Source organism: Agelaius phoeniceus, chromosome 16 (genome assembly GCF_051311805.1).
Source record: "Agelaius phoeniceus isolate bAgePho1 chromosome 16, bAgePho1.hap1, whole genome shotgun sequence".
Lineage (NCBI taxonomy): Eukaryota > Metazoa > Chordata > Aves > Passeriformes > Icteridae > Agelaius > Agelaius phoeniceus.
The window spans coordinates 16,230,485-16,255,436 of record NC_135280.1 but is presented as its reverse complement, the minus strand read 5'-3'; the positions used below and the strand labels follow the sequence as shown (position 1 = coordinate 16,255,436).

The 24,952-nt window shown below is 49.3% G+C and overlaps 2 protein-coding genes across 5 annotated transcripts; both read right to left on the bottom strand.

The window, feature by feature from the left end:
* Nucleotides 1–7,678: 7,678 nt before the first annotated feature.
* Nucleotides 7,679–15,659, bottom strand: C16H8orf33 (chromosome 16 C8orf33 homolog). 4 transcript variants are annotated; one of them, XM_077186902.1, is made up of 8 exons: nucleotides 15,549–15,659; nucleotides 14,162–14,249; nucleotides 13,652–13,728; nucleotides 11,545–11,682; nucleotides 10,678–11,357; nucleotides 9,113–9,203; nucleotides 8,855–9,001; nucleotides 7,679–8,732 (listed from the first exon to the last, which is right to left on the bottom strand). In XM_077186902.1, the coding sequence occupies exons 1-8, from the start codon at nucleotides 15,562–15,564 to the stop codon at nucleotides 8,539–8,541; spliced, it is 1,431 nt and encodes a 476-aa protein (XP_077043017.1). In that variant the 5' UTR covers nucleotides 15,565–15,659; the 3' UTR covers nucleotides 7,679–8,538. The 4 variants fall into 4 exon arrangements, with proteins under 4 accessions (XP_077043017.1, XP_054499303.1, XP_077043019.1 ...); XM_054643328.2 differs by lacking the exons at nucleotides 13,652–13,728; nucleotides 15,549–15,659 and adding an exon at nucleotides 14,940–15,523; XM_077186904.1 differs by lacking the exons at nucleotides 13,652–13,728; nucleotides 14,162–14,249; nucleotides 15,549–15,659 and adding an exon at nucleotides 14,940–15,522.
* Nucleotides 15,660–16,312: 653 nt separating this feature from the next.
* Nucleotides 16,313–24,390, bottom strand: AMDHD2 (amidohydrolase domain containing 2). Its single transcript, XM_054643330.2, has 11 exons — nucleotides 23,981–24,390; nucleotides 23,256–23,392; nucleotides 22,445–22,584; nucleotides 22,046–22,100; nucleotides 21,435–21,647; nucleotides 20,308–20,396; nucleotides 19,204–19,348; nucleotides 18,845–18,952; nucleotides 18,080–18,148; nucleotides 17,547–17,648; nucleotides 16,313–17,148 (listed from the first exon to the last, which is right to left on the bottom strand). Exons 1-11 carry the CDS (start codon nucleotides 24,061–24,063, stop codon nucleotides 17,060–17,062), a joined length of 1,230 nt encoding a protein of 409 aa, XP_054499305.1. The 5' UTR covers nucleotides 24,064–24,390; the 3' UTR covers nucleotides 16,313–17,059.
* Between the last annotated feature and the right edge of the window lie 562 nt (nucleotides 24,391–24,952).

Genomic DNA, 24,952 nt, shown 5'->3' with positions numbered 1-24,952 from the left:
GGAAGCTAAATCTTGCAAGTAAAAGAAATCCTAATCTTCTAGACTACAAATATAGCTGTTACTTAAGTGTCACCAGCTGCTGAGGTAGGAGAGATTCAAGAAGGAAATTCTGGCACTTGTAAATAAATGCTTGTTACTGATGATGGGCTCCAAGCCTATTGAACCTCTGATCATTTTGCTGGAAGACTCTAGGTTTTCTCACCAGCAAGAAAAAAGAGGGTAGAAATGTCTCCTCACATTAAAAGAGACAATTAGAAGCTCATTCTGCTTGGAATATATCTGATTAAAAGTCAGGGTTGAGGCACAAACATGAAACTTCATTTTCCAGATACACATCCTGTTGTCTGCCTAAATTACTTCTCTGAGTTTAGTGTGTGCTAGAGAGCTAAAGAGAGTGGGAAAGATCTAGATGCAATACAGAGATGGAGGACCTGAAGAGAAGCAGAGACTTCAGAGAAAACAATGTTTTGTTTTTCCTGCACAAATGCTCAATTTTTCATATGTTAGAGAACATCCAGTATCCAAATAGAGATACCAAAAATCTGACTGGATGTAGCCCTGGGCAAGAATGCTCTAGCTGACTGTGCACTGATCAGGGGGGCTTGGCTAGCTGATCTCATCCTTCCCACCTCATTCCCCTCTGTAGTTTTACAAGAGACAACATCGGACAAAGCTGTGTCTGGGGAGGGTAAGGTTGGATATCAGGAAAGGTTCTTCCCCCAGAGGGTGCTGGGCACTGCCCAGGCTCCCCAGGGAATGGGCACAGCCCCGAGGCTGCCAGAGCTCCAGGAGCCTTTGGACAGCACTGCCAGGGATGCCCAGGGTGGGGTTGCTGGGGTGTCTGTGCGGGGCCAGGAGCTGGACTTGATCCCTGTGGGTCTCTTCCAGCTCAGGATGTTCTACTATACATAGATAAAGGCACCCTGAAACACTCTGTGGCAGACAGATGATCTTTCCTGAGAGCAAATGACACCTTTCAGGCAGAAAAGCTTCATAGGTGCAATGACAGATATCCTCTCTCTACAAACCTCTCTGCTTTGCAAGACAACAGCTGCAACACTGACCTCCCAGAGCAGTGGGATGGCAGGGCTTGAGAGGATTACAGAAACATCCTAATAGTATTACCTCAGGCAATGTCATTTAAGGTGTCTATCACTGCACCATGACATCCACAGAGATTTAATCACATGACTGTCTTAGTCATCCAGGTAGTTTTCAGGGCCTATGATGGGCTGAGGAAGCAGACTGAATCAGGTGATGGACTGAAGGTGCAGAGGCTCTTGCAGCGTAAAGAAAACACACAAAATCCACCAGGAATGCACTGCAGAAAGTTTGCTACTCTTGTCAGACCTGGAAAAGTGAGAAGGCCCAGTACTACACAATAGAAGTGAACCTTGTGCAGATGAATAATCTTTTCCTCACAACTCTGTCCATTCTGCTGTGCTTACATGAATCTGTGCTGATACTGAAACATCACCATGAGGATTTCCACGGATACAACTCAAAGAAGCTGTGGCTGCCTCAAGTGTTCAAGGCCAGGTTGGATGGGGCTCAGAGCTACTTGGTTTAGTGGAAGGTGCTCCTGCCCATGGCAGGGGTTTGGAACAAGATGGGCTTTAAGGTCCCTTTCAACCCAAACTATTCTGTGATTCTGTATTTGGGTTAAGGACAGCACTGGAGATTGCTGACTATGAAGCACTTCCAGCAGAGGCTGACCCATGTCAAACTCTGCATATACAATTACAGGCCCATCAGAGTTGGGCAAGCCACCATTAACTTACCCAGTGGGTATTTCCCAGTCCCTGATGACAGACACTCCAGGCATGCTTCTTCTGAACTCCAATTCTTGCTGTGACAGGACACAGACCCTTTGGAAATGACTCCCGACTCCACAGACCTCCTGCTCCTGTGGGGCTCAAAGCTGGCACTGTGGGTTTTCTAAATCCATGGCTATGTAAAGGGTTCCACTCTTGCCTTGTCCCAGCAGGCACATGTGCTCTGCCACCCATGGCATGTCCTGCAGAGTGGCTGGCAATCTATTTTTCCAGCATGTGGGAGGCCCACGCCTCTCTGCCATCTACCACCATTCCTTTCTTGTTGCTTCTGAAGCAACAAGAAAAAAAAACAACCTGAAAAATAACTCTGAGTAAATTTAATGAAGCAGGAAACCCTTTGAGTAAATTTATTTCCCAAATAATGTGCTTACTGCTCTATCACTCTTGCTGTGTGTGACAGACACCCATCTTATCCCTCCTGCACTTCTGAATCTGTTCATTTGTTCCTGTTTTGGCTCTTATGAGTGGACTGCCCAGTTTCCACAAGAACAGGCAGGAAGTGGGAAATGGGGGGAGGAGGAAATCTAGAAAGGATTTTTAGATCATAAGGTATAGCAACAAATAGGAATTCTTAAGAAAATATTAATTCTACCCTATTAGGCAAAAGCTTAGATGAGTCTAATGAATGACAAAAAAAATCCCTGTCTGTCCCTGTCTGCAGGGAGGGCTCTGAGCAGGGACCAGGCTCTGCTCCAGGGCCCAGCAATGGGACAAGAGGCAAAGGCAGAAACTGATGCACAGGAAGTTTCACCTGAACACGAGGAAGAATTTTCCTGTGCACTGAGCAAGCACTGAAGAGGCTGCCCAGAGAGGTGATGGACTCTTCCTCACTGGAGATATTGCAGAAGCATCTGGATACAATCCTGTGCCATGTGCTCTGGGATGACCCTGCTTGAGCAGGGAGGTGGGACCAGATGAGCCACTGGGGGCCCTTCCAACGTGAACTGTACTGTGATTTGTGTGTGAAAACTTCCTTTTTCTAAGCAAGTGAATGTTCCCTGAAGCTAGCTAGCACTAGATTAAACTGTGTGAAAAGTGATCACAGCACCTTTTCTCCCAGTCTGTATTCTGGCAACATCTTTAACCATAGCAGAAAAATAAGCCAACACTGTTACTTTGAAACGTGATCTATTTCTACAATGAAAAATCATTGCTATTTTTTTATCTGTAGCAGATCTAATAAAATAGCATCTTCTTCAGTAAATTAAATTGGCTGCTAAATAAATTTGAATTACCAAGTAAACTTGAGTTACTCTTCCTGCCTATGTACTTCAAAAAACAGCCACATATTTTGTGTATCTGTCCCTCCACCTTCAGCTGTACTAATTCCCTCAGATAGCTCAGGCAGCTCTGGAGGATTTAGGAAGTTACAACATCCTAGCTCACTGCAAAGGCTGTTCACATCTGTCTCTTGATTCCTTGGCAGGGCACCATTATTGACAGCAAGGTCTCCTCTGCACTGAAGGCTTCATGGTGGTGCTCCCACCTGGACCCAGAAGTGCTCCCTGACACAGTGGGGCACTGGCACTAAGGGATCCATGTCTCAGGAATGAAGAATAGAAACAGCTGCTGGATAGGGAGTAAGTGGGAGAAACAGCTGCTGGCATAAAGTGCCACAGCCTCATGGAGCTGCCATGAAAACTGTCAACTCAAGGGCAAAATCTGATGTATTGCAATGATGCTAATAATAAAAATACAGAGGACTGCATTGTTTCAGCCCCTAAAAATGGCTTTGGTCAAGGCAAAGAGAATTTTGCAGGTTGCCTTTCATGTTTACAGAGTACACTGCCTGATCATTGTGCACAGAAGAAAAATTCCTGAAATATTTCCTATGGCTCAGTACCATGCAGTGTCCTCCAGATAAATGTCTGCAGAGCTCCTGTACTGTACTGGGCCAGACTCTTAGTTGGGAAAATTGGCAAAACACTGCTGTGTGAGGGGAAAGTGGGAGATTTGTAACAGCTGAAGAGCTGCACAATAATTTCTTGAAGTAAGAAATTATGCCTGTTTCTATGGGAAGCAGTAATTTACGTAATAGCTACACACACATGCATAGATGCCAATGCCAACATTTACATCTTTCACGCGTAACATATACACCACATGAGTCACAGAGCTCTCTCTGGAAGACTGTGTAATGTTGAAATAAGCAGCGCAAAAATAGGAATGCATTACCTCCAAAACAAGATGACTTCTCCCACCTCTTTCCCCTCTAAGTTCATGGACTACATGTTTCATCAGAATTCACTGTATCAGCCAGGATTAATCACCTTAGCCAGGAGCTCTACCTTGGGTTGAGTCTGACAGTCATTTTAAGTCTCCTACCTGAACTTTTGTGTAGCCTGACAGATGCTGAGTGTCCCACCTCCTTTCCTGAGTGTTCCTTATTTCTGACATAACATCAGCACTTCTGCAATGGAGGGGCTTCTGATCATGGTGGCCATCCCTTTTTCTGGCTTCTGTGTAAAACAAGACATGGTTTAGTTTCTACAGATACTTATCCAGCTCTTCTTGAGTATACTCCAGGTGTATGCCAACATTACTGGGGGAAGAAGAAGAGGGTGGCAGGGACAGTTTTCTTTTCCTCTCTTTCCTGGCTTCTTCCACACCTGGGTTTTGTTTCATTAGAAAAAGCATGATGATAATGGGAGATACCTCCATAATGGAAGAAGTCTGGGTTGTGTATCAGGAGCTGGTCATGCCTGTTGATGTACTCACAGGGAAGAAGCCAAATGGACCAAACACTACCAGTGGTCAGAACTCCCCAGCTGCCAGCATACACAGGAGTACTGGTGTCAGAAATCAAACCACTGGGGATGCCACAGCTGGATTTTCTAAAGCAACATGTCTTATAAACCTTCCACAGTTCTAAAGATTAAAGCAGCAGAAACAGTGAGGAGCATAAAAATTTTAGGCAGCTTTCTAAAAATTTTAGAAAGATACAAGATCATCTGGCACAGTTCTCTATGGTCTTAAAACAGCAGCATCTCTCCTCTTTTTTTTTGTTATGGAGCTGTAAGTTAATTGATCTTTACCTCTCCTTCCGTTAGAATTTTCCAGTTTCCTGAAGTGGTAAGTATTTCCTCTTTCTAATTCAAAGAAAAGTTAGGACTTCCCTCCCCAAATGAAGATAATGTGTTATCCTTTAGGAGTGATTGGATGCTATGTCCACAGCCTCAGCATTTAGAAAATTGAAGTGAGACAAGGTAGCATCAGTCACCTGAAACACAGGATCAGCAGGACCAATGCTGGCTTCTTTCTGGTCTTGGGAGAGGAAGTCCCTCCTGGGATTCTGAAAATAATTCCAGCTGAACTCTGTAGAGACCCCTTGGAGATTCTTTGTGGGCTGTTCCTTGGTGACTCTGCCCCCTGTTTACTCAGAGATGGGCAGCCCAAGGACCAATAAATGCATTTCTACTGACCAAGCTCAGGAGAAGGGGTTGGACAAATGTCTGATTAGTGCCCAGTGTCCAGGGTAGCAGCCAAAATGCCAACTGGGATGGGGACCAGCCTGTGGGGGGTGGGCAGGCCATGCCATGAAGGCAGGGTCTGCCTGGAATGGAATTGTATTTCCTAACCTTTTCTCAGGGGATCTGTTTATAGAGGAGGGTGCCAAGCCTAAAAGGAGCAGAGATCACACCCAGATTTCTGCTGCCTCTGTGTGCATTTTTGGTCTCACCCTGCCACAGAAATAACCCTAAAATACTTCACTTTGTTCCCAAAAGTGAGACATTTCCCCAGGTTTGCTGCAGTGAATGGTCTGAGACAAGTTACATTGTCTCTGTAACCCCCTATTCTCTTTAGAAGCTGATCCTCAGCTTTTAGTTCTCCAAGACTGATGCTGTGAAGTAAGTTTTGCTCTAGAAGCACTGTGGTACTTCCCATCCCCTTTTGCCTTGTCTTTAATTCATTCCTGAGCCCACAGCTGTGCTGGATACTTCTGTAAGCAGTTTGCTGCCTACAAGCCTGGGCCCGGCACTGCTGCTCTACATTTAGGTGGCCAGTCAGCAGAGAGATAGAGTATTCCTAGCCCAGTCACCCTGGTGGCACCAAATTCAAAAGCCACACACAAAGCTGAGGAGAGGATGCAGAAACAGGCAGGTCAGAATTGAGATCAACTTTTTATCAAAACTGAGATACATTCCTTAAAGCAAGAACAGTGGGTCAGAGATGTCCAGGTAGATCAGAATATCTCCCTTCTCCCTCACTGCTATACATCATTAATGCCTTGAGGCATAGACCAAACCTCCAGCCACAGGTATTACAGTTACTAGTAGAGCAAAGCCCTGATCCAAACCTGACACTGCTGTAATAAGAGACATCACTGAAACCCTAAAGAGCACTGAAATCCTAAAGAAAGAAATGCTAAAAGGGGAAAACACAGTGTTTAAAAACATCATTAAGACTGCACTGTGGCCTCTCTAAAAGAGGAAAGGATGGATGGAGCAGCCATGGAATTTCCTAACTTCTAATATCATTGCTTGCTTCCTTTCAAACAAATATAATACAGCAAAGCTTAAAAGTGAAGTACAGACTGCTGTAGTTTCAGACACCCCTTCAAGACACAATCACTAATGAAGTGTCTTGGGCACATCTGTCAAAAACTCAGAGGAGGCATCACCTTGACTATAAAATCAGCGAGCAGACAGAAAAAGGCAAAATGCTTTGTCCAAGATCCATGGCTGACTTATGGAACCAAGCCGACACGACACTCAGGAGGAACATGATGTATCACACTGATGAACATCTGCCTTCCCACAAACATAGATATAAGTCCTCCAGTAATGAAGGAACAGAAAAGGGAAAAGGAGCTGGTTTTACAGGTCAGCATTATTCAGACCTCTGGAAGACCAAAGGAGTTGTTCTCATATTAGAATGGAGTTTTCTCTGACCCCTTTGAAGATAAATGCTGGATTGGGTTACACCAAATATCCACCTCATTGGTATCTTTAGTTTAATTGTGAATGCCTAATGAACATGAGGTAACTATGTAAGAATGCTTTCCAGAATACTTCTGCAGCCTTCTGCAGCAAGGATTTTATAATATTTTAGCAGCTCTAGCTTTACCTGAGACATGACAAGGAAAAAAGTAACTATTTCTCAGACATCTCCTGCATAATCAGCCAGGGAAGCAAACAGCTGTAGCTCCAAGGTCATGTAGATGATGCTCTTGAATCTCAGTAAACAGCATGAAAACATGAAAAGCATGACAAGGACACAGCTTTTGTATGTTAAATGTAAAATCCGGGAAATAAAAAAAAAATACTGTCTAAGATTGTTCTATACATTCAAAGTAACAGCTGTGCTCCTTGGCAAATAAAGTGTGCCAATCTCAACTTCCAGTTTTCATCTACTGACTTACAAGAGACAAATTAATTTGTCCATGTTTCTCTTCATCACGTATATTACCTGTTTCTCCCCATCATATGTTACCCAGGTTCAGTTTCTTCTTATGCCCACACAGCAATTCTTTAAAATACTATTTTTAAATATTTACAATTTAAAAGAAATAAAAAAGTATTGTAGATGCAACTGCCTGCCATCAGAGCTTAGTAATAAAATTAATTTTTTAGAGCCACAATCAGGTTTTTAGTCTTTCACAGCCAATGTTTTTCACCATCTCTCATCTGCTCTCAGCATTCCCTGGAATCTGGCTACACTCCCATTTCCCACTTCTCACACAGGCTGACTGGACTATAAAAGGCACTGCTCCCTAGGGACAGACACCTGATACCATGTAGCCTTTCACAGCATTTCATATGCTTCATATGCTTGGGAAGATCTTCTGCATGAACTTAAGAGATGGGTTCAGTGACTCAAGCAGTATTGAGTGGAGACACACATTCAAAAAGCCAAAATTTAATACAAATCAAATGGAAGAGAGTCTTTGGGCTGTGACAGCTTATTTTATCATCACCCAAGGCTGGCATGCAGCTAATTTTCCCTCTGAGGCACTAGTGGTCGTAACTGAGCTACTAATAAAGTAAACTTTATTTAAGAGTTGATTGTACATCCTTCCTAGCTGTCCAGAACCTGGCTTCAGCAACAAAAAATTTCCCGGTTTTCCTGGAAACAACTGTCCTTACATCTCTAGGCTGGATTAAATCATGATGTGCAGTTTTATTCTAGGTCTGTACCTGTCAATGAAAGAGATGAATGAGCAAAAATGGGTCTCACTTTTCCCCAAAGACGCTGAGCTCGTGCTCCTCCATGTCAGGGATGCCACACTGCTGGTATTTGCTGGATGCCAGAAGCTGCATTCACACAGACTTGGGGAGTGGAAGCACCCAGCGATTCACTGCTCTGGATCTTGATTCCAAACCATTCCCTGCTGTATGCACTGCCACCTTAGCTGCTAGAAAGGCTCTGCTCTATTTAAAAGCAATGGGAGAAAGGGAAAAATCTCACAGTGTAGAAGACAGACTCTACAGTTAATGTCAATTCTACAGGAAAGAAAGCAGATCCTTCCACACTGCTCACCCCTTCAAAGGTGCCTTTCTCCGACGTGAGCACAGAGGAGCACTTTATGTAGGCTGAGTTTTGGGGTCATATGCATACTAGGCAGATCTGATTTAAACTTCTAGATAAGACACCCGGGAAGAAGATCCAGAGATTCATGCATGACATTTCCTACTGCCCAGCACCTTTCCACCATTCTTCAGTTTACAGGAGATCTGGCACAGTTTTAGTCAAAGTGACTTTTCTAGAAGAAATTAAAGTGAAATTCTTGGGGAGTTGTGAAATTGAATAAGCCTCTGTTAAGTGTCCTGTGTGACTCTGAAGAGGATTCTGCTGAACCTTGGCTTTTCCTGCAGGCTCCCAAGCACTTCCGGATGAACTGGCCATTCTTCTTGCGGATGCTTCCCTTCAACTCCACGATCCTGGCAGATTTTGCAGCTTAAAGAGGGGAGAAAAAATAAGAGACAATCAGTCATCTCATATAGCAAGGCCTCAGTCTGCAAAGTATAGGGCAGGATTGAAGCCCTTTCTTCTCCTTCTCACATGCAAAGTTCTCCTACCTGTTTCCATAAGCTTCAGCTCTCTGCACAGCTCCTCCTGCATCTTCTTCCTGTAGTCTCCAAACATGGCTCTCATGAGCTGACGCTTCTTCACCAGTGGAGCCTTGTCACTGCGCAGTGTCCTGATTGCCCTGAGAGCCTCCTCAGCTGCAGCAAAGGAGAAACAACACGGCACGTTAAGGCTCCCTGCTGGCTCTGTCCCTGCATTCCTGCCAATGCTGCCCCCAGGAAAGAATTCTTCTTTACTTCAATACTTACCCTGCTTTGGAGTGGGTTTCTGTGTCTTCAAGCCGAGTTCCAGCTGGTTCACACACCAGTCCACCTCTTTCCACAGCTGCTCATCTGACTGCTATCAACATGAGGCACATGAGCAAGAGGAAGTAAATCACCCAAAAATTACAGCAGCAGTTGCTACACAGGATGAAAGGGAACTCCATAAAGTCAGGACTAGTTGAAATACTATGTTCGGGTGATCATTTAATAGACTTCATGACATTTTCCCTCTAGTGTTTTTCATCAGATAAACGAAAAGCACTGTGCAAATGTTTAGTTGCAACTCACTGTCTCTATGAGATGGATTTAATGTGTGGCTGCCACTCAGAAGGCGCTGTTTTCTGGAAAGCTGTTCAGCTTTCAAAGAAACTTACAGACGGGAGAAATAAACATTAACAACAAAAAGCCCCTATCCTCAAACCTGCACAAAATTTAAAACAGCAAACAATGGGCAAAATCAGATGCTGAGTCTTTCTTCTCAGCTCCTCTGTGCTTGCTCAGCCAGAAATGCATGAGGGACAAAGAAAATGAAGCCCATGGAGATGAAGGAAGCCAAGCGCCATTGAGCAAACCAGCCGGCTAACTCAGCGGTGGGACAGGGAAACAGGGCTGCACCCTGGGACTGAAGCAATTCTTAACTGTTATGTACATGTAAATACAAATGCCCTCACAGTGTCTCCTTTTACCTACAACAGTCTCCTTCCAAAGGACTGGAAGGGCTTTACCTGACCTTCAACTCTTCCTATGTCTCTGGTGCTCAGCAGTGTTTATCGGTAGGACTGCAGGTGAAGCAGACTTTTGGATGAAATGTTCCAGAGGCAGATGAACACTCAGTGCAATTTCCTTGCAAAATATTAAGAAAATTAAGGTTTTGTGCAATCTTGTGTTATAGTATGGATCAGCTGGCACTGTTTGTTAGTAAAACCTACACCAGTGCTGAAAAGTGAAATAAAATTAAGACCTTGACCATAGCAGAATAGAAGACCTCAGGGTGTGCCTTAATGTTGTGTTTACACATAACCTGCAATTTCAGTTGATTTCTGGGCCATGCCCTACAGAGGAACCTTCTCGGAAGGACCCTTGAGCTCTGCCACGGTCCTTGGCTACACCAGGTGGCACTTCTGTGCCTTGGCTTTGCTCCTTGTACTATGAAAGCAATTCATCCTGCAACACACACATCAGAGCTACAGGGCCTGCCTCAGCACCCACAAGGCACCAGCTTGGCACAAACTAAAGACAGTTACCTCCATTTCCTGTTTTTATTTTCTTAAGAAAACATGGCATCCAGCTCCCCAGGATTAGCTGTCACAAGCCTAAACATGAAATCTTTCAGCACAAATCTGAAGGACCATTAACTTCCTTTGCTCTGGTCAGGTTCCTCAGCTGTGTAGCAGAGAAAGCAAACAGCTGCTGGAATATGTAAGCAGCAAATGTGGTCTTTCACCTTCCATCTCAAGGCAGTATGCTAATTGTTCATCTGTGCAAAGAGATAAAGTGTCTCTTTAGCTTGAGGGTTTATAAATAATGGGATTCCATCAGTATTTAATTACCTGAGAGGTCTCATCCTGATGGGAAGTATCTGTATTTTTACAGCTGTTAGCTTCCGCCTTTGCCTTCCTGCTGGTCTCAGTTTCTTCTGTTTTGTTTTTACTGACAGGTGCTTTTTGTTTCTTCTTTTTTTTCTTCTGGGCAGCTCCACCTCCTGTTGATTTCTCTGTCATTGCCTCACCTGCAGGGGCTGTCTCTGTTTGGGGGATCTTTGATGTGACATGGCTTCTATCCTCTTTGGGTGCATTCCCTGTCACTCGAGTCACCTCAGGCTTCTGCAAGGCTGCAGCCTGTGGCAGAGCTGCTGATTCAGCAGGCAGTGAAGAATCTGCTGTGTCCTCTGTATGTTGGCTTCCTGGAAGTAATTGAAGATGAGGACAGTCTTCATCTGGGATGGCAAAGTTGAAAGCAAACTTGGGTTCTTGTCCAGAGGCAGCAAACCTCAAGGGGCCATTCCAGTTCTCCTGCTTGGTGGCTCTGACAGTGTTTTGTACCTGCTCAGCACCACTGTCACCACAGTCAGCTTCTGGGTCGGTCTTGGAAAGTGTAAAATCAAATCGGAAGCTGCTGCCAGATGATGTGAACAACTCAGGCTTTGCCTCAGGGGTTGGGTCAGACTGTTTCACACCATCTGCAGTCTGCCCCTTGCTTGGCTGTACTTCCACTGCGTCAGGGGTCATGCCTAGAAAAGACAAAGAATATTGTTTCAATACTGGTGTTATCAATGAACCAGTTTCCTACCATGGGGTGCCACTGCAGTTTCCACTCTAAGGCACTGCCAGAGAGGTGACTCAATTAATGCTGCAACCTAAGAAATCTACAGAAAAGAACCAAATCTCACCATCCCCCGAGAGACAGCTGAAGCTCACCTTTCTCAATGCTCTTCTGACCCTCATCCATCTTGAGATGACAATCCCCAAACTCATTGCTCATCACTTGTTGCTTCTCTGCGAGAGGAGTCGCAGGGGAGTGCAGGTCCTTGAAAATGTGTTGTTGGGTCTCCTCTGCTGCACTCGGAAAACACCAAGAGAGACAAGAAGCAGTTTACAGTGGGCCTTAAAATCCACACAGTGGGATGCTGATGAGTGACTGTTCTCTTAATGTGCTCTGTGTTCATATCACCTCTAACTAATCCATAACTAGCATTCAATTGAAAGGGAACTCCAAGTGCTTCCAGAAGCTCAAATACTGTGACATGTTCCTGCAGAGAGGGGAAAAAAAAATCTTAACTTATTACTTACAGTCAGACTCTTACACTGCAGTAAGTGCACTGCTAATGGCACAGAAGCTACAGAGGGCTTAGCAATCTTTCCCTCAAGAGAAGACAAATTCCAGAACCTAACTCAGTGTCTCTTCTCTGGAAAACTGGAAAAAATCTAAATAGAAGGCATACCCTGAAAAGCAGGACTCTTGCTCTTGCTTACAAACCAGCCTGAACACAACAAGAATCCAAAGCTTTTGTGTTAGAACAAATTCTCTAAAAAACAGAGTTGTTCTGTGACAGTGGTCCCCAAGACCTCAACTTGGAAGCACTAAATATAGTCTTGCAGTATTTGTCCCACTTATTTTAAGCCACTGAACAACTTGAGAGTAGTACTGTGGAATGGGAACCTTCCACCTCTCCCAGCTGCAGCACCTGACCATCCTCTCAGAAAAGAACCTTTCCCTAATCCAGTCTAAAAATCACCCCCTAACACAGCTCCAGCCATTTCCTGGGCCCTGTCCCTGGTCACAGAAAGCAGAGATCAGAGCTGCCCCTATGCTGCCCCTCAGGAGGAGCCACAGCCCCAATGAGCTCTGTGTTCCATCTCTTCTCCTCCAGCTGAACAGGCCAAGTGCCCTCAGCTGCTCCTCCTATGGCTTCCCCTTGAGACCCTTTCCCATCCTCATATCCCTCTCCTTGGACACTCAAACAGTCACAGACCCTTCTGATATTGTGGTGCCCCAGCACTGGAGGTGAGGCTGCCCCAGGGCAGGGCAGGGTGGGACAATCCCCTTCCTGTCTCAGCCAATGCTGAGCCTGATGCACCCCCAGCCACGGTGGGACAGAAGTGAGATGTACCTTCACAGCATCTGGTGTCAGGGTCCTGACTACATGAATTCCTGTTTCAAGGGGTTTGGCTAGCTGCAATCCAGGCCAGTTACACAACAAGAGCTAGAGAAAGCTCCAGGGAGCTGCTTCCCTCCTTCACCTGGGAGTTACTCTAAGCTGAGTACCTCATGCATACAGTGCTACACCCAAACAACTCATTGATTCAGACCCTGAATTCCTGGCTAGATGTTGGATCAGCCTCCTCACCAGACTTCTCCAGCAACTGGGACTCCAGGCAGAGCCTGGGTACCATCAGCAGCACTGCTGAGCTCTCTTGGCTCACATACTGTTCTGGCCAGGGCACTGCTTCTGCTGCCTCTTTCCTGTGCTCAGCCCCTGCTTCCCCTCCAGGAGCTGCCTTCCCTCCTGCTGGGCACTGGGGACCAGTACAGGACACATTTCTAACAAAATGGTCTGATCACAGAATAGCTTGGGCAGAAACTTCAAAGCTCAACCACTCCTGCCATGGGCAGGGACACCTTCCACTATCCCAGGTTCACCCAAGCCCTGTCCAGCCTGGCCTTGGACACTTCAGGGATCCAGGGGCAGCCAGAGCTTCTCTGGGCACCCTGTGCAAGGGCCTCACCACCCTCACAGGGAAGAATTCCTTCCTAGGATCTAAGCATTATCTCTGGCAGTGGGAAGCCATTCTCCCTTGTCCTGTCCCTCCATCCCTTGTCCCAAGTCCCTCTCCAGCTCTCCTGGAGCCCCTTTAGGCACTGGAAGGGGCTCTGAAGTCTCCCCAGAGCTTTCTCTTCTCCAGGATGAACAATCACAACCCTCTCCCAAAAGCCTTAATTTTTCCTGGAGCCTGATGCTCAAGCACAAGGTGTAGGCACCTGTCAGTCACTGCTCCATCCTCAGGTGGACCAGCAAACACTCACCTGAGCATCTTACATAGGGTTCATAGTCCTCTGCCAAGGTTAGGTACTGACCAGCAGCAGGACATGTGTCGGCAGCTCTACAAATTGGATTAACGAGATCAAACTATGACCTTATAGAATTTTATCTTCCGTGTAATTTTTCCCTGGAACAAGCTTTACAAAAATAAACCTACTGGTGTTTGAGGGCCAGACATGCTGGCACAGTATTTCCTTAAGATGAAAAACAAAGACAGAGCTGTAGCAGAACTAAACAAGTCATTATATGGGAAAAAAAGAACATGACAAAGAATACAGAAAACAGGGAGAACAAACACTAAATGAATGAAAGATAAAAACTGCTTCCAGAAACACAATCCTTAAAGCCCAATATTGTCCTGTGTTTAGAACAAATCCCAAATAACACAAGAACAGGGAATATAAAGGAGAGAAGAAACAGAAAAACATACACATCCGCTAAATCACACCCAAGACCAGAATAGGGGGGATGTGGGTTGATAAAGAGGAACATACCTAGTTTGGGGTGTGGAGTGAGATGGAGATCTGCCTCCAGTTGTGAAATGCACCACTCCAGCTCCTCCTGAAACACACCTTGGGGAGCCTTGGACATCGTGTGGGGAAGGCAGAATGATTAGAAGCACAAATCTCTCACCTCCAAAACTGAGTTTTCTGAGGCCTCCCTTCTCACAGGAGGTCAGACCTGGCTTTTACATTGGAAGTGTGCTGTGTAACAGTTCATTTATACCATAAATCAACACAGCACAGGGACACATGTCCTGTGTGGAGAGCACCACATGAGCCCTCTTCATTACAAAAATTACAGCTCTTACTAGCAGGAAACCCTACTACTCCCGGCAAGCCAGGACTTCCCACAGATTTCTTTTTCATCTTTTTCTCCACTTGTCCCTTTTTAAAAGCCCCAAATGGAAGATTTCTCATTTTTTTCCTGAAGCTTAGGCAATGGCATAATGTCTCCACAGCAGGAAATTTCCCTTTAGCACAGCTCTGGTAACACGCAGAATTTGTCTTTAGCCTAAACACAAGCCCTTGAGACCCCATGTGCTATACTTCTGCGCTGGCTGCCTCTCGATAAGCAGGTGGAAGTTAAGGTTTGCAGCCCGCCTGGGGACAAGGCACACTAAAACACTAGGAACGAAAAGAATGCTCAGGATAAGGAGACGAGCAGGGATTGGGAAAGGCACCAGAGCTGGGAAAGCCTTTAAGGAGAACCTGCGGGAGCTGGGCCCGGGCCCGGTGCGGTGAGAGGTGCTGGGCGCGGGCCGGGCCTTACCTGCTCCATGCCGGGCTCCCCGCGCCGCCGCCGGAGGAAGCGGCCCCACCGCACCGCCCACCTCCGGTCACGGGCCTCGTGTGGGCGCTGGGAGCAGCCTCGCCCGGGCCGGCACCACCAGCTGGAGCTCGGGGTCCGCTCTGGGCCTCTCGGAGCCCCCCGGATCCTCCCCCGGCTGCGGGCTCAGGGCGGGCGGGCCGGGCCGGTGCGCGCCGCGCTCAGCGCTCCGGCCGCTCCCCGCACTGCCGCTGCCGTTCCGCCCGAGAGCGCCGGGCCCCACGGGCCGCAGGCCCCAGCGTCCATCTTGGCCGCGCGTTTGTGACCCCTGCGCCTCCCTCCTGCTCCCCTGAGCCGCGCATTGTGCCGGACACACGTGTGCCCACGGAGCGGGCCGCGGGTATCCGGCGTTGCCGCCTTCCCTGGGCCAAATCCCCGCAGGAGCGCCCATACCAGCCCCGGCCCCTCGCATGCCAGCCTGACGGAGGCCATGCCAGCAAGCACCAGGGCAGGCAAAAAAAGGTTCATACACACCTACTGGCACTGTCTAATCCCATTCCTGGTTTAGATTTCTTTTTGATTATTTAATTTTGTAAATAAAAAGTTAGACACCTTGTTTCATAGGCATTTTTCCCTATTGGATTGTTTCCAACAACAGCCAGATGATCCCCGTGAGGTCAGTACTGCAGCAGCACAGCGTGTAACTGCACAGGGTGTGGTGTCTCTCAAATGCTTCAAACCATGGAGGTTATAATTTTTCTTGACATTGGCAGTTGATGTTAGAAATTCTCCAAGGCTGACAGAAGGGCTCTAAAGTGCTGGGGAACCACTTTGAAATGTTGCTGCTAAAGATTATAAAATAGTACTGGAAAAATCGGTACATTTCTGCCAATCCCAACCTGACTTCTGTCTGCCTTACAATCTCCACCCTCACTGAGACTTAGCCGTTGTCTGAGCCCTCTCCTCATTACAAAAAACACCTCAGTGGTCTGAGCCCTAACCATGGTTGTCTTGAGACTTTATCTCGAGGCTTATTCTGAGTGGTTGAATAGGGTCGAAATTAGCCTTCATATACAAGTGTCCCAGCATCAGGAAAAAATCTGACAGTCAAGTATTGGAGAAGATAATGAGCACAAAATAATGAGTTATCATATCCATCTTGAAAGGCCAGAATCCCACCGCAGTTTTCCTCTCCCTCAGTGCCTGGAGCTGGACTGAAGGCTTGTGAACCTGTCACCACCAGTCTGGCTGCATCCCCTAAAGCAAAGTTTTCCATCCATAGCCTGAGGAATGAACAAACCCATCAGGCGATGCAAAGGCTCTTCTTGGTATGGCTGGCACAGAGCCTGCAGAACCCATCCAGATAGAGCAAGGAGTGAAAGGAACATTGTTTTATGTGGTAGAATGCTGTTCATATCTCCAGCTCTGTAGACTCAATGCCCATGCAGGGTAAAGGCACAAAGGACCAGCAATGCCTTGGTATTCCTGGGTTTGATCTCTGCCCTGAGGATTCAGCCTCACAAGGACACCGACTAAGCGAGCTGTGGCAGCCTTGCTCTGAGGACACACAACAGAAGGGCTGTCAGGAGATCCAAATATGATCCTCAGCTTCTGCTTACACAACAGAAACCTTGTCATGGGAAGAGCTGTGAACTGAGCTGGTGGAAGCTGATGTCTAACAAGTCATGGCTGCCTGGGAGCAAAGCAAACAGCAGGCAGAAGAATTGTAATGGCTTGAGCCTGCCTCAGGTGTAGAGCAGGTTTGTGTGTGCTGTATAAACTGTGCAAAGGCTGGGACAACTCCTCACTGCTGTCAGATGGTGATAGGAGCACCTGTCTGGGGGCAGGACAGCTGTGCAGTTCTGTAGGTCACTCCAGGACTGGCATTCCTTGCCAGCACAGAGCTGCCTTCTTTCCCCATACCACCAACTGAGCACCAACAAATTTGTAGCAGGCATGGCTGTAACTGGAAGCTGGAAAATGCAGCTCTTTGGTATGAGGCTCCTTTGAGAGAGTTGCAGGAAAGAATTGGGAAAAAAAACCAAAAGAGAAAAGTGGGCTGGTTGCCAGAGCTGCTAACCACAGTGCCAGTGAGCCTTGGAGGGCACTGGGACAGCCCAGTGTCACATGCCCGACACATCCTGTCGCCAGACTTCCTCGCCGGCAATGTACGTGGCTTGCACATACAGGCTGTCATTCAACATTAGGAAATCTGTGTTGGACAAGAGAGAAAGAAAGCAGCTGTCAGAATGGAGCTGCTGGAGTTGGCTGGGGAGAGCTGAGATCATTGGGGAAGGACTTCTCCCCACCCCAGGATGGCACTGCAGTGCAATCCTGGCAATGGCAACTCTGCTTTCTGCTCAGCTGAGATGTGGGGGGCACTCCAAAGGGTTTCCCAAACACCACCAGCATCCAAGGGAAAAACCATTGGAGCAAAAGGGAAAAACCACTGGAGCAAAAGCCTAGAACATATCCCAGGTGGAGCAAGTCTCCCTGCAGCTCTCACCAAAACAGGGGATGAGCATATGTACACAAAGCAGCCCCTGCTTTGCTCCAGCACCCCTGACACTATTGTCTCCATACCAGTACGTGCTGTGCCCACACCAGTACCTGCATCGGAGTCATAATTCAGTGTCCCCTTTTTATGTTCAATCCCCAGGAGCTGAGCGGGATGCAGAGACGCCGCCTCCAACGCAGTCTCTACCGAGCACCCTTGGACAGAGAATTTGGGAGATGTTAGGGCAGCCAGAGCCCCGTTGCCAGAGCAGCCCAAATCCCCCTGGACAAGGCAACACCCAACCAGGCAGTTGACGGACCCAAGCTGGAACACCCTCAGCACAGCCAGCTGGAGCTGGGAAGGGAGATATCCCTACAGGAGAGAGCAGGCATAGGAAAACTGAATACCTAGGGTATGGAGAAGAGAAAACCATGCACTTTTGTGAGGAAGAAGCAGGAGAGTTCACCTCTCATTAGTTCTATTAGTTCCCCCTCAAAAAGGGGTTCATCTGAGGGCACTGATCCCAGCCCTTGCCATGTCTCAGGTGAGAGGGAACATTCCTGGTGAAATGGACACATCTGGCAAAAGCAAGACCTCCTCCCGTGTCAACATAGGGAGCAGCAACTTGTGGACAGGGCTCTCTTACCTGTGGCTTCTTGGAAGTGTCGCACACAGGTGTCCATGGTCGCCACGCTGCCACTCAAGGTCTTTGTGCCTGGGAAGAAACAGGATGGCACTGAGCAGCGCCCATAGCTCACAGCAAGAAGCAGGGCACGAGGGAAGCATAATGGGACCAGAAGTGCAGAAGTCCTGTGTTGCAGGAGGAGCAAGCTGAAGAGTCTGCAGCCACTTCCTACTGGAGCACAGGAAGAGGTATGTGGGTGTTATCCCCAGCTCCACTATCAGACCAGCTGGACTAGGTGAAACCAGCTCACAACACAGGCATCTGCTGCCAGAGGAAGGGAATGGAGAAAGGAATGCTCCTTCACTGAAATACCATCCCAGTCTTCATCTGCTTGGGAATTTGAAACTTAGGGAATTTAGCTAGCAGGAAGTGGTAGTGTTATAATGAAGAAAAGGGACAATAAATATCTCTAAGATTTCTCTGTCCTTACTGATAACCTGAACCTCTAGCACCCTTGACATGGGCAATGAAGCTTTCTTTCCAAGATGTTGCAGACAGCTAGAACTGGCCAGATTCCTCCACGAGGGTGGCACACTTCTCTTCTTTACCAGGAATTTCATTATCCCCAAGGCCAAGTCACTGCAGATCCACCAGGCATCAAAACCCAAGAGAGTGGCACAAATGCTGCCACACGCCAACAGGGACAACAAGGCGTGCTCAGCTCCTCAGGAATGGTGCCAGTGGCAGAACTGTCCCCGGCTCTCCAGCAAGGGGGACAGCACTTACCTGCAATGTAGGTGTTCAGCCCATCGATCTCCACTACCTGCTGACCCAGTGTGTGCCGACCCGGTGCCAGCCCCATGCCAGCAATTGCATCTGTCACCAGCACCAGCCCTACGGAACACAAGGAAAGGGGCCTTGTCAACACTGCTGCTGATTTTGCTGCAGCTCCAAGCACTGTGCTCTGTTGACCCTCCCAGAGAGGAACCAGGTGTCTCCAGCCACATCGCACCAAAGCAAGAGGACTGAGGGATCAGCACATGTGGCTGTGACCTTCCAGACAGCAAGGGCAGCACAAATGTCTTCTGGGAGATGGTGCAGTGCTTGCAGTGGCTGGTAACACTGTGGGGACTGCCATGGCTCACCTTTGGGGTGGGCTCGGTGGGCAATGCGCAGGGCAGCGGGGTTGGTGTGGATGCCATCAGAAATCATGCCATAGAAGACCCTCCGCCCAGCAGGAATCTTGTCGCTTGTCAACAGCCCCACAATGCCAGGGTCACGGTGGTGGAACTGCTCGAGGGGAAAGAGGGGACAAGCTGTGGAGGACCAGGACACACTGGCTGAGACTTCAGGGGATGCAGCTGCCATCTCTATCACACAGTGCCTGGCAGCTTTACCAGGCAAACCTGGGCATTCCCTTGAATCACAGAATCACAGGTTGGTTTGAGTTGGAAGGGACCATAAAGCTTATCTTGTTCCAACCCCTGCCCAACATTGGCAGTGTCACTTTCCACTATTCTAGGGTGCTCCAAGCTCCATCCAACCTGACCTTAAATGCTTTCAGGGACAGGACAGCCACAGCTCCTCTGGGTGCCAGGGTCTCAGTACCCTCACAGCCAACAATTTCTTCCCAGTATTCCATCTAACCCTGCCCTCTAGCAGTGGGAAAACATTCTTCCTTGTCCTGCAACTTCAGGCCTTTGTCCAAAGTCCCTCTCCAGCTCTCCGGGAGCCCCTTTAGGCACTGGAATGGGCTCAGAGGTCTCTCTGGAGCCTTCTCCAGGTGAGCAACCCCTTCTCTCCCAGCCTGGCTTCAGAGCAGAGGGGCTCCAGCTCTTGGAGCATCTCTGTGGTCTCTTCTATACTCACTCCAGCAGCTCCACATCCTTCTGATGTTGGCCCCAGGGCTGGAGGCAGCTCTGCAGGTGGGGTCTCACCTGAGTGGGGCAGAATCCCCCCTTCCCTGCTGCTCACACACAGGAGGGGGTCTGGGTGCACACAGCAAGGGCATGTCCAGCTCTCACCCACCAACACTTCCTAGTCCTTCTCAGTGATGAACTTCAAGAGTCTGCTACATCCTTGACTCTCTTTCAGATCCAGCAATAGGAATGTGAAGCCAGAGGTTCAGTGCCAAAACCTCATTACAAAGCATGGTACAAAACCAGCTGGGGAGAACACAGACCCATGGGGATCAGGAGAGAAAGCCCAAAAGCAGCCCTGGAGCAGGGCAGGTGCCTCTGGGGACTCACCGGCAGCATGGCATTGAAGAGGTGAGTGATGAAGGTTGCTCCGTGCTGCACAGCCTCCTCAGCCTGGGACAGATTAGCCACTGAGTGACCTGGGAACACAGACCAATGCCTGATTCCTCTGCCCATCTTTCCATTGATTTCCCTATAGGAGCAAAGACACTCCATCACTGGACTATGCTCTAATGCCCACCCTGGCCTGAGGTCTCAGGTGCAGCCTCGACACAGATGTGCCTGGCCATGACCCAGGGGGATTCTGGGAGTGGGTGCTTCACCCAAACTCCTTCAGTATTCACATCACAGCTGTCACAATGCTGCCTTGCTCACAGCATCTTGTCTTCAGGCTGAGTTTGTTGTCCAATGATACACCTTTCCGCTGGCCTCAGATACTTAAATGTTTTGTAGAAAATTATCAGAGGACACCCTCACAACAGTGGGAACTTTGCCAGGAAAACATATGGGAATCAAACTATCCAGAAAGAAACTTCTGTTTCCCCAACAGGACAGCAGCTCTGTGGGCTAACCTTGCCTTTCTGGAGTTCTTTATGTGGCTTTGGGATAAGAGATAGTCTGCTGTATGAATGCCCTTCTCACTAGACGTTTAATTTCACCCTGAATAACTTCCCCCCTTTAAAAAAAAAATTATTCAATGATCTGAGACAAAGAAGAGTTTGTGAAGCAAAGGGAAAGAGAAACACAGCCAGTTTTAAGTCAGAGGCCAGCCAGATGTTGGAGGGAGCGGTTCCTACAGTACTTCTGGTTAAAAAACAGAGTTATCAAACCAACAGTAACCTTTGGAAAATGATTTCACCTGTCACATAAAGCCTAAAGCAGTGGAACTTCAGAGTTTGAACCTTCCACATCATCAAACCTCCACCTAAGACTGCTATTATTCCCTGTGTTAGAACAGCACCTTGTGTTTACTGCAGGGGCTCCTAAGTCGATACAAACTTTGGCCCTTGCCATGACAGACTGACAGCATCAAGCGAGGTCCCCATTTGTGACAGGTCTGTCGTCTCCATCCAGAATCCCACTCCGTCCAGTTGCACTGAGACACTGTTAGAGATGCCACAGCCTCAAGGGAGCGGTGGCCAGAGCTCCCCCTAAGCCCTGGGTGCCCCAGCCCTTACCCAGGGAGACGCAGATGCCCCGCTTGGTGAGCTCCTGGATCACCTCACTGCTCCTCCTCATTTCAGGGGCCAAGGTCACTATCTGGACACAGTCCAAGGAGCCGTAGGTGGCAAGCAGGTCCTGGAAAGCACCTGCCTCAAAGGTGCGGAGGCAGTGCTCTGGGTGGGCACCCTTTTTCTCCTTGCTGATGAATGGCCCTTCCAGGTGGGCTCCTGTCCAAACAGGAACAAAGAACCATGACCCTTCCTCCCCCTGCCAAGGACCAAGAAACCTGCTGTGTCTACTGTACTCCAGTCACACTCTTGCCATTTTCTGCAGCAAAACACATGTCTCAGGCAACTGTGAGCTCAGCACAGTGAAGATGCAGTGCTGGCCACTGGCCAAGCCAAGCCACCCCACTGTTCCAGGGGCTGGAGCAGTGTGTACGACTACAGAAAACACAGTAAAAGCCAGGCATAGACTAAGGGACAAGGTGGGTCTGTGCCCACCTGTGCATCCCTCCCACTGAGAGTTCCAGCCCCTATTTGTGCTCTGTAACTTCTTTCACCTCAACCATGAACAAGATAATTGCCCACGTAGAGTAGCACCACAGAGGGACAAATCCACTTACCCAGGACTCCCGCTCCATGGGCTCCACCATTTCTTACACTGATCTGAGGGAGAACCTAGAGAAAGGGGTTTGTCAGACATGGCAACACAGATACAGCCCCCCAGCCTGCCAAATCAGACCCAAATGTCAGGTCTGGAGGGAGATTTGTAGCTGGACCACTTGGGACCATCACAGCCCACAAAGGAAAAGCCGTCTCCAAACCTTGGTGTGCAGAGCTTGCTTGGGAGATATGGCTGTCTCAGCATTTTAAATGCTGAGGGCAAGAAACCTAGGGTAGAGTCCAGCTCCTCATGCCCATGGCTTTTCTGCCCTGGCAGCTATCCCAGTCTTGGCCTACCCACCTCCTGATACCAACCTCAGTCCCTGATCACCCTGCAGATGGGAGAGAAGGCTCCTTACCTGGTGGTACACAGATGGAGGAGAGGTCACCAGGGTGGGACAGAAAGAGGTCACTCCATGGGAGAGGATTTTCTGACTGACCAGGTCAATACCTGATTTGAAGTCATCTGTAGCCAGAGAGAAGTCCACCCCAAAGCCTCCTGCACCACAAACAAAACAGGGTTGAAACTGCCGCTTCCCCAGGGAGTGTGCTCCACCCAGAAACACTGAAGAAAGACTTTGTGTGACTGGAGGGAGATGTTCCATTTGTAGGGTGCTGACATAGAGGACTCCATCAGCACTTCTGTCCTACATTCCAAGGTTTCACAAGTACAAATCTCACCATCACTGCCCTGATTAAGTGCTCTTTCCCACAGCACCCCAGTGTTTTGCATGCACAACCTTTTTAGTTTGATGCAGGGCAAAATGTGACAATTCCCAGCTGAAAAGGGAACTGCCTACCAACTTTAGCTACCATAGAACAAGCCTCTCTTTCCTTCTGAAGAGAGCTGTTGCTGTTAATTGTTATTGTTCCTATGGGAAGTCTTGCCCTCTCCTCCCACATCCTGGAAAGGGTAGGGCAGGGATCCTGCCAGTGCAGGGGCAGGGTAAAATATAGATAAAAATGTGTTCAGAGGAAACCCTCACCTGGCCAAAGGGGATCATTTACACAATAGCAGCTACCATAGGCAAAATTGCTCTTTGTCATTGGTTGGGTGACTAACACCTCCCTTGAGCAACTGAAACATGGCCATGGGCAGTGGGGCTGGGGGTCAGGGATGGACAAACCCGGGATGCCCCCAGTCTGTGAGTGCATGTAGCTTCACTGTACCATTGATCTGGACATCGATGAAACCTGGGGCGATGATGCTGTCCTTGCAATCCAGCTGGACATCAGCAGAGCCCTTTTCGTCAAAGAAGAGTTTCTCTGGGTTGAGGATCTTCCCCTCTCGCACCCACAGGTCCTCCCTAGAGGGACAGTCACACACACCAAGCTCTGGTGCCATCTGTAGCACGTGGAGCAGGTGGCTGTGCCCCAGTGACAGCGATCCTGAGCAGAGTGCATCCCACCGGCAGCTCCAGCCACGGGCTCTGCGATGTCTGTCAGAGCACAGCTGCTCTTTCAGCTGGGACACAATGAGCAGCCCTCTCTGCCTGGCTCTGGCTCTACAAAACTCACAGGAGTGGGATTTTCACGGGCTGCCCCTCGAAGGTGGTGGTGATGATGGCCAAAACACCAAGGGGCTGGCAGAAGAGGCAAAACAACAGGGACCGTACACCACACCCACCCCATCTCCCTCCAAAACGCGGCAGAGGGGACATGGGATGGTAGAACGCGGCAAGGGGAGGGCCAATAGCCGGTGCAAAAGGGACCTGGCGACCGTCCCTCGGCACTGCAGGTGTCAGGTCAGCTCGGCAGCCTGTCCGGCAGCCCCCACAGCCCTGGTACCCACAGACAACACGATACCCCCCAGACAGCCCTGGTACCGCCGGACACCACGGTACCCCCAAGAGCCCTGGTACCCCCAGCCACTCTGGCACCGCCGGTACCCTCACCGCTGGAGCTGGTGGTCCCTCAGGATGCGGCAGTTAGTGAACTGCACGATGGGCGCGTCCGAGACGGATTTGTTGGACGGCATCGCGGGGCAGCGGGAGCCGGCGGGAAGCGCGAACCCCCTGGCGGCCGGCGCAGGGGGAAGGGACCGGGCGTGGCGAAGCAAAGCCAGGCCGCGGCTCCGGTGCGAGCGGCTGCCGCGGGACTGGACAGCCGGCGAGGGGCGGAGGCACCGGAGCACCGCCCCCGGGGCAGGCGGAGGGTGAGCTCCCTCCCCTGCCCGGCGCTCTGAGCCGACGCTGTGAGGAATAAGCCCCACGGGGCCACGCGGGCAGGCGCCGCTGCCACACCCGAGGAGCGCCGGCCCGGGGCGCTGTCCCACCCCGGGGGCACCGGGGCCCGGGGGCGTGGTCTGGGCGCGGCCTCGCCCCGCAGCACCGCCCACTCCCGGTCACGTGAGCGCGCTCGGCACGTGCCGGGATTCCCCACCCGCCCTGCGGCACGTGACCGGCCCCGGAGAGCCGCCATCACGAGAAGGGCGCTGCCATCTTGAGAAGGGCGGCGGCGGAAACGCTCCTCGTGAGACCCCATCCTGAACCCCCGTCATGAGATCCCATCGTGAGACCCCCGTCCTGAACCCCCGTCATGAGATCCCATCGTGAGACCCCATCCTGAACCCCCGTCATGAGACCCCATCGTGAAGCCAGGCTGACACCCCATCCATCGTGAGACTCCATCCGGAGATCCCCATCCTAAGGAGGGATCTCAATCTCCATTGAGGGAGGTCTCAATCTCCATTGTGAGACGTCCTGTGAGAACCCATCCTGAGACCTCCATCCCAAGATCCCCATTGTGACACCCTGGGCCCACTAGCCCCAAGGGAAGCTGACAAGACATGGTTCCACCCAAGTGATGTAGGCTCTGGTACTGCTGATGAATCTCTCCTAGGAAAGAAAAGTGATGAGGGATGTAAT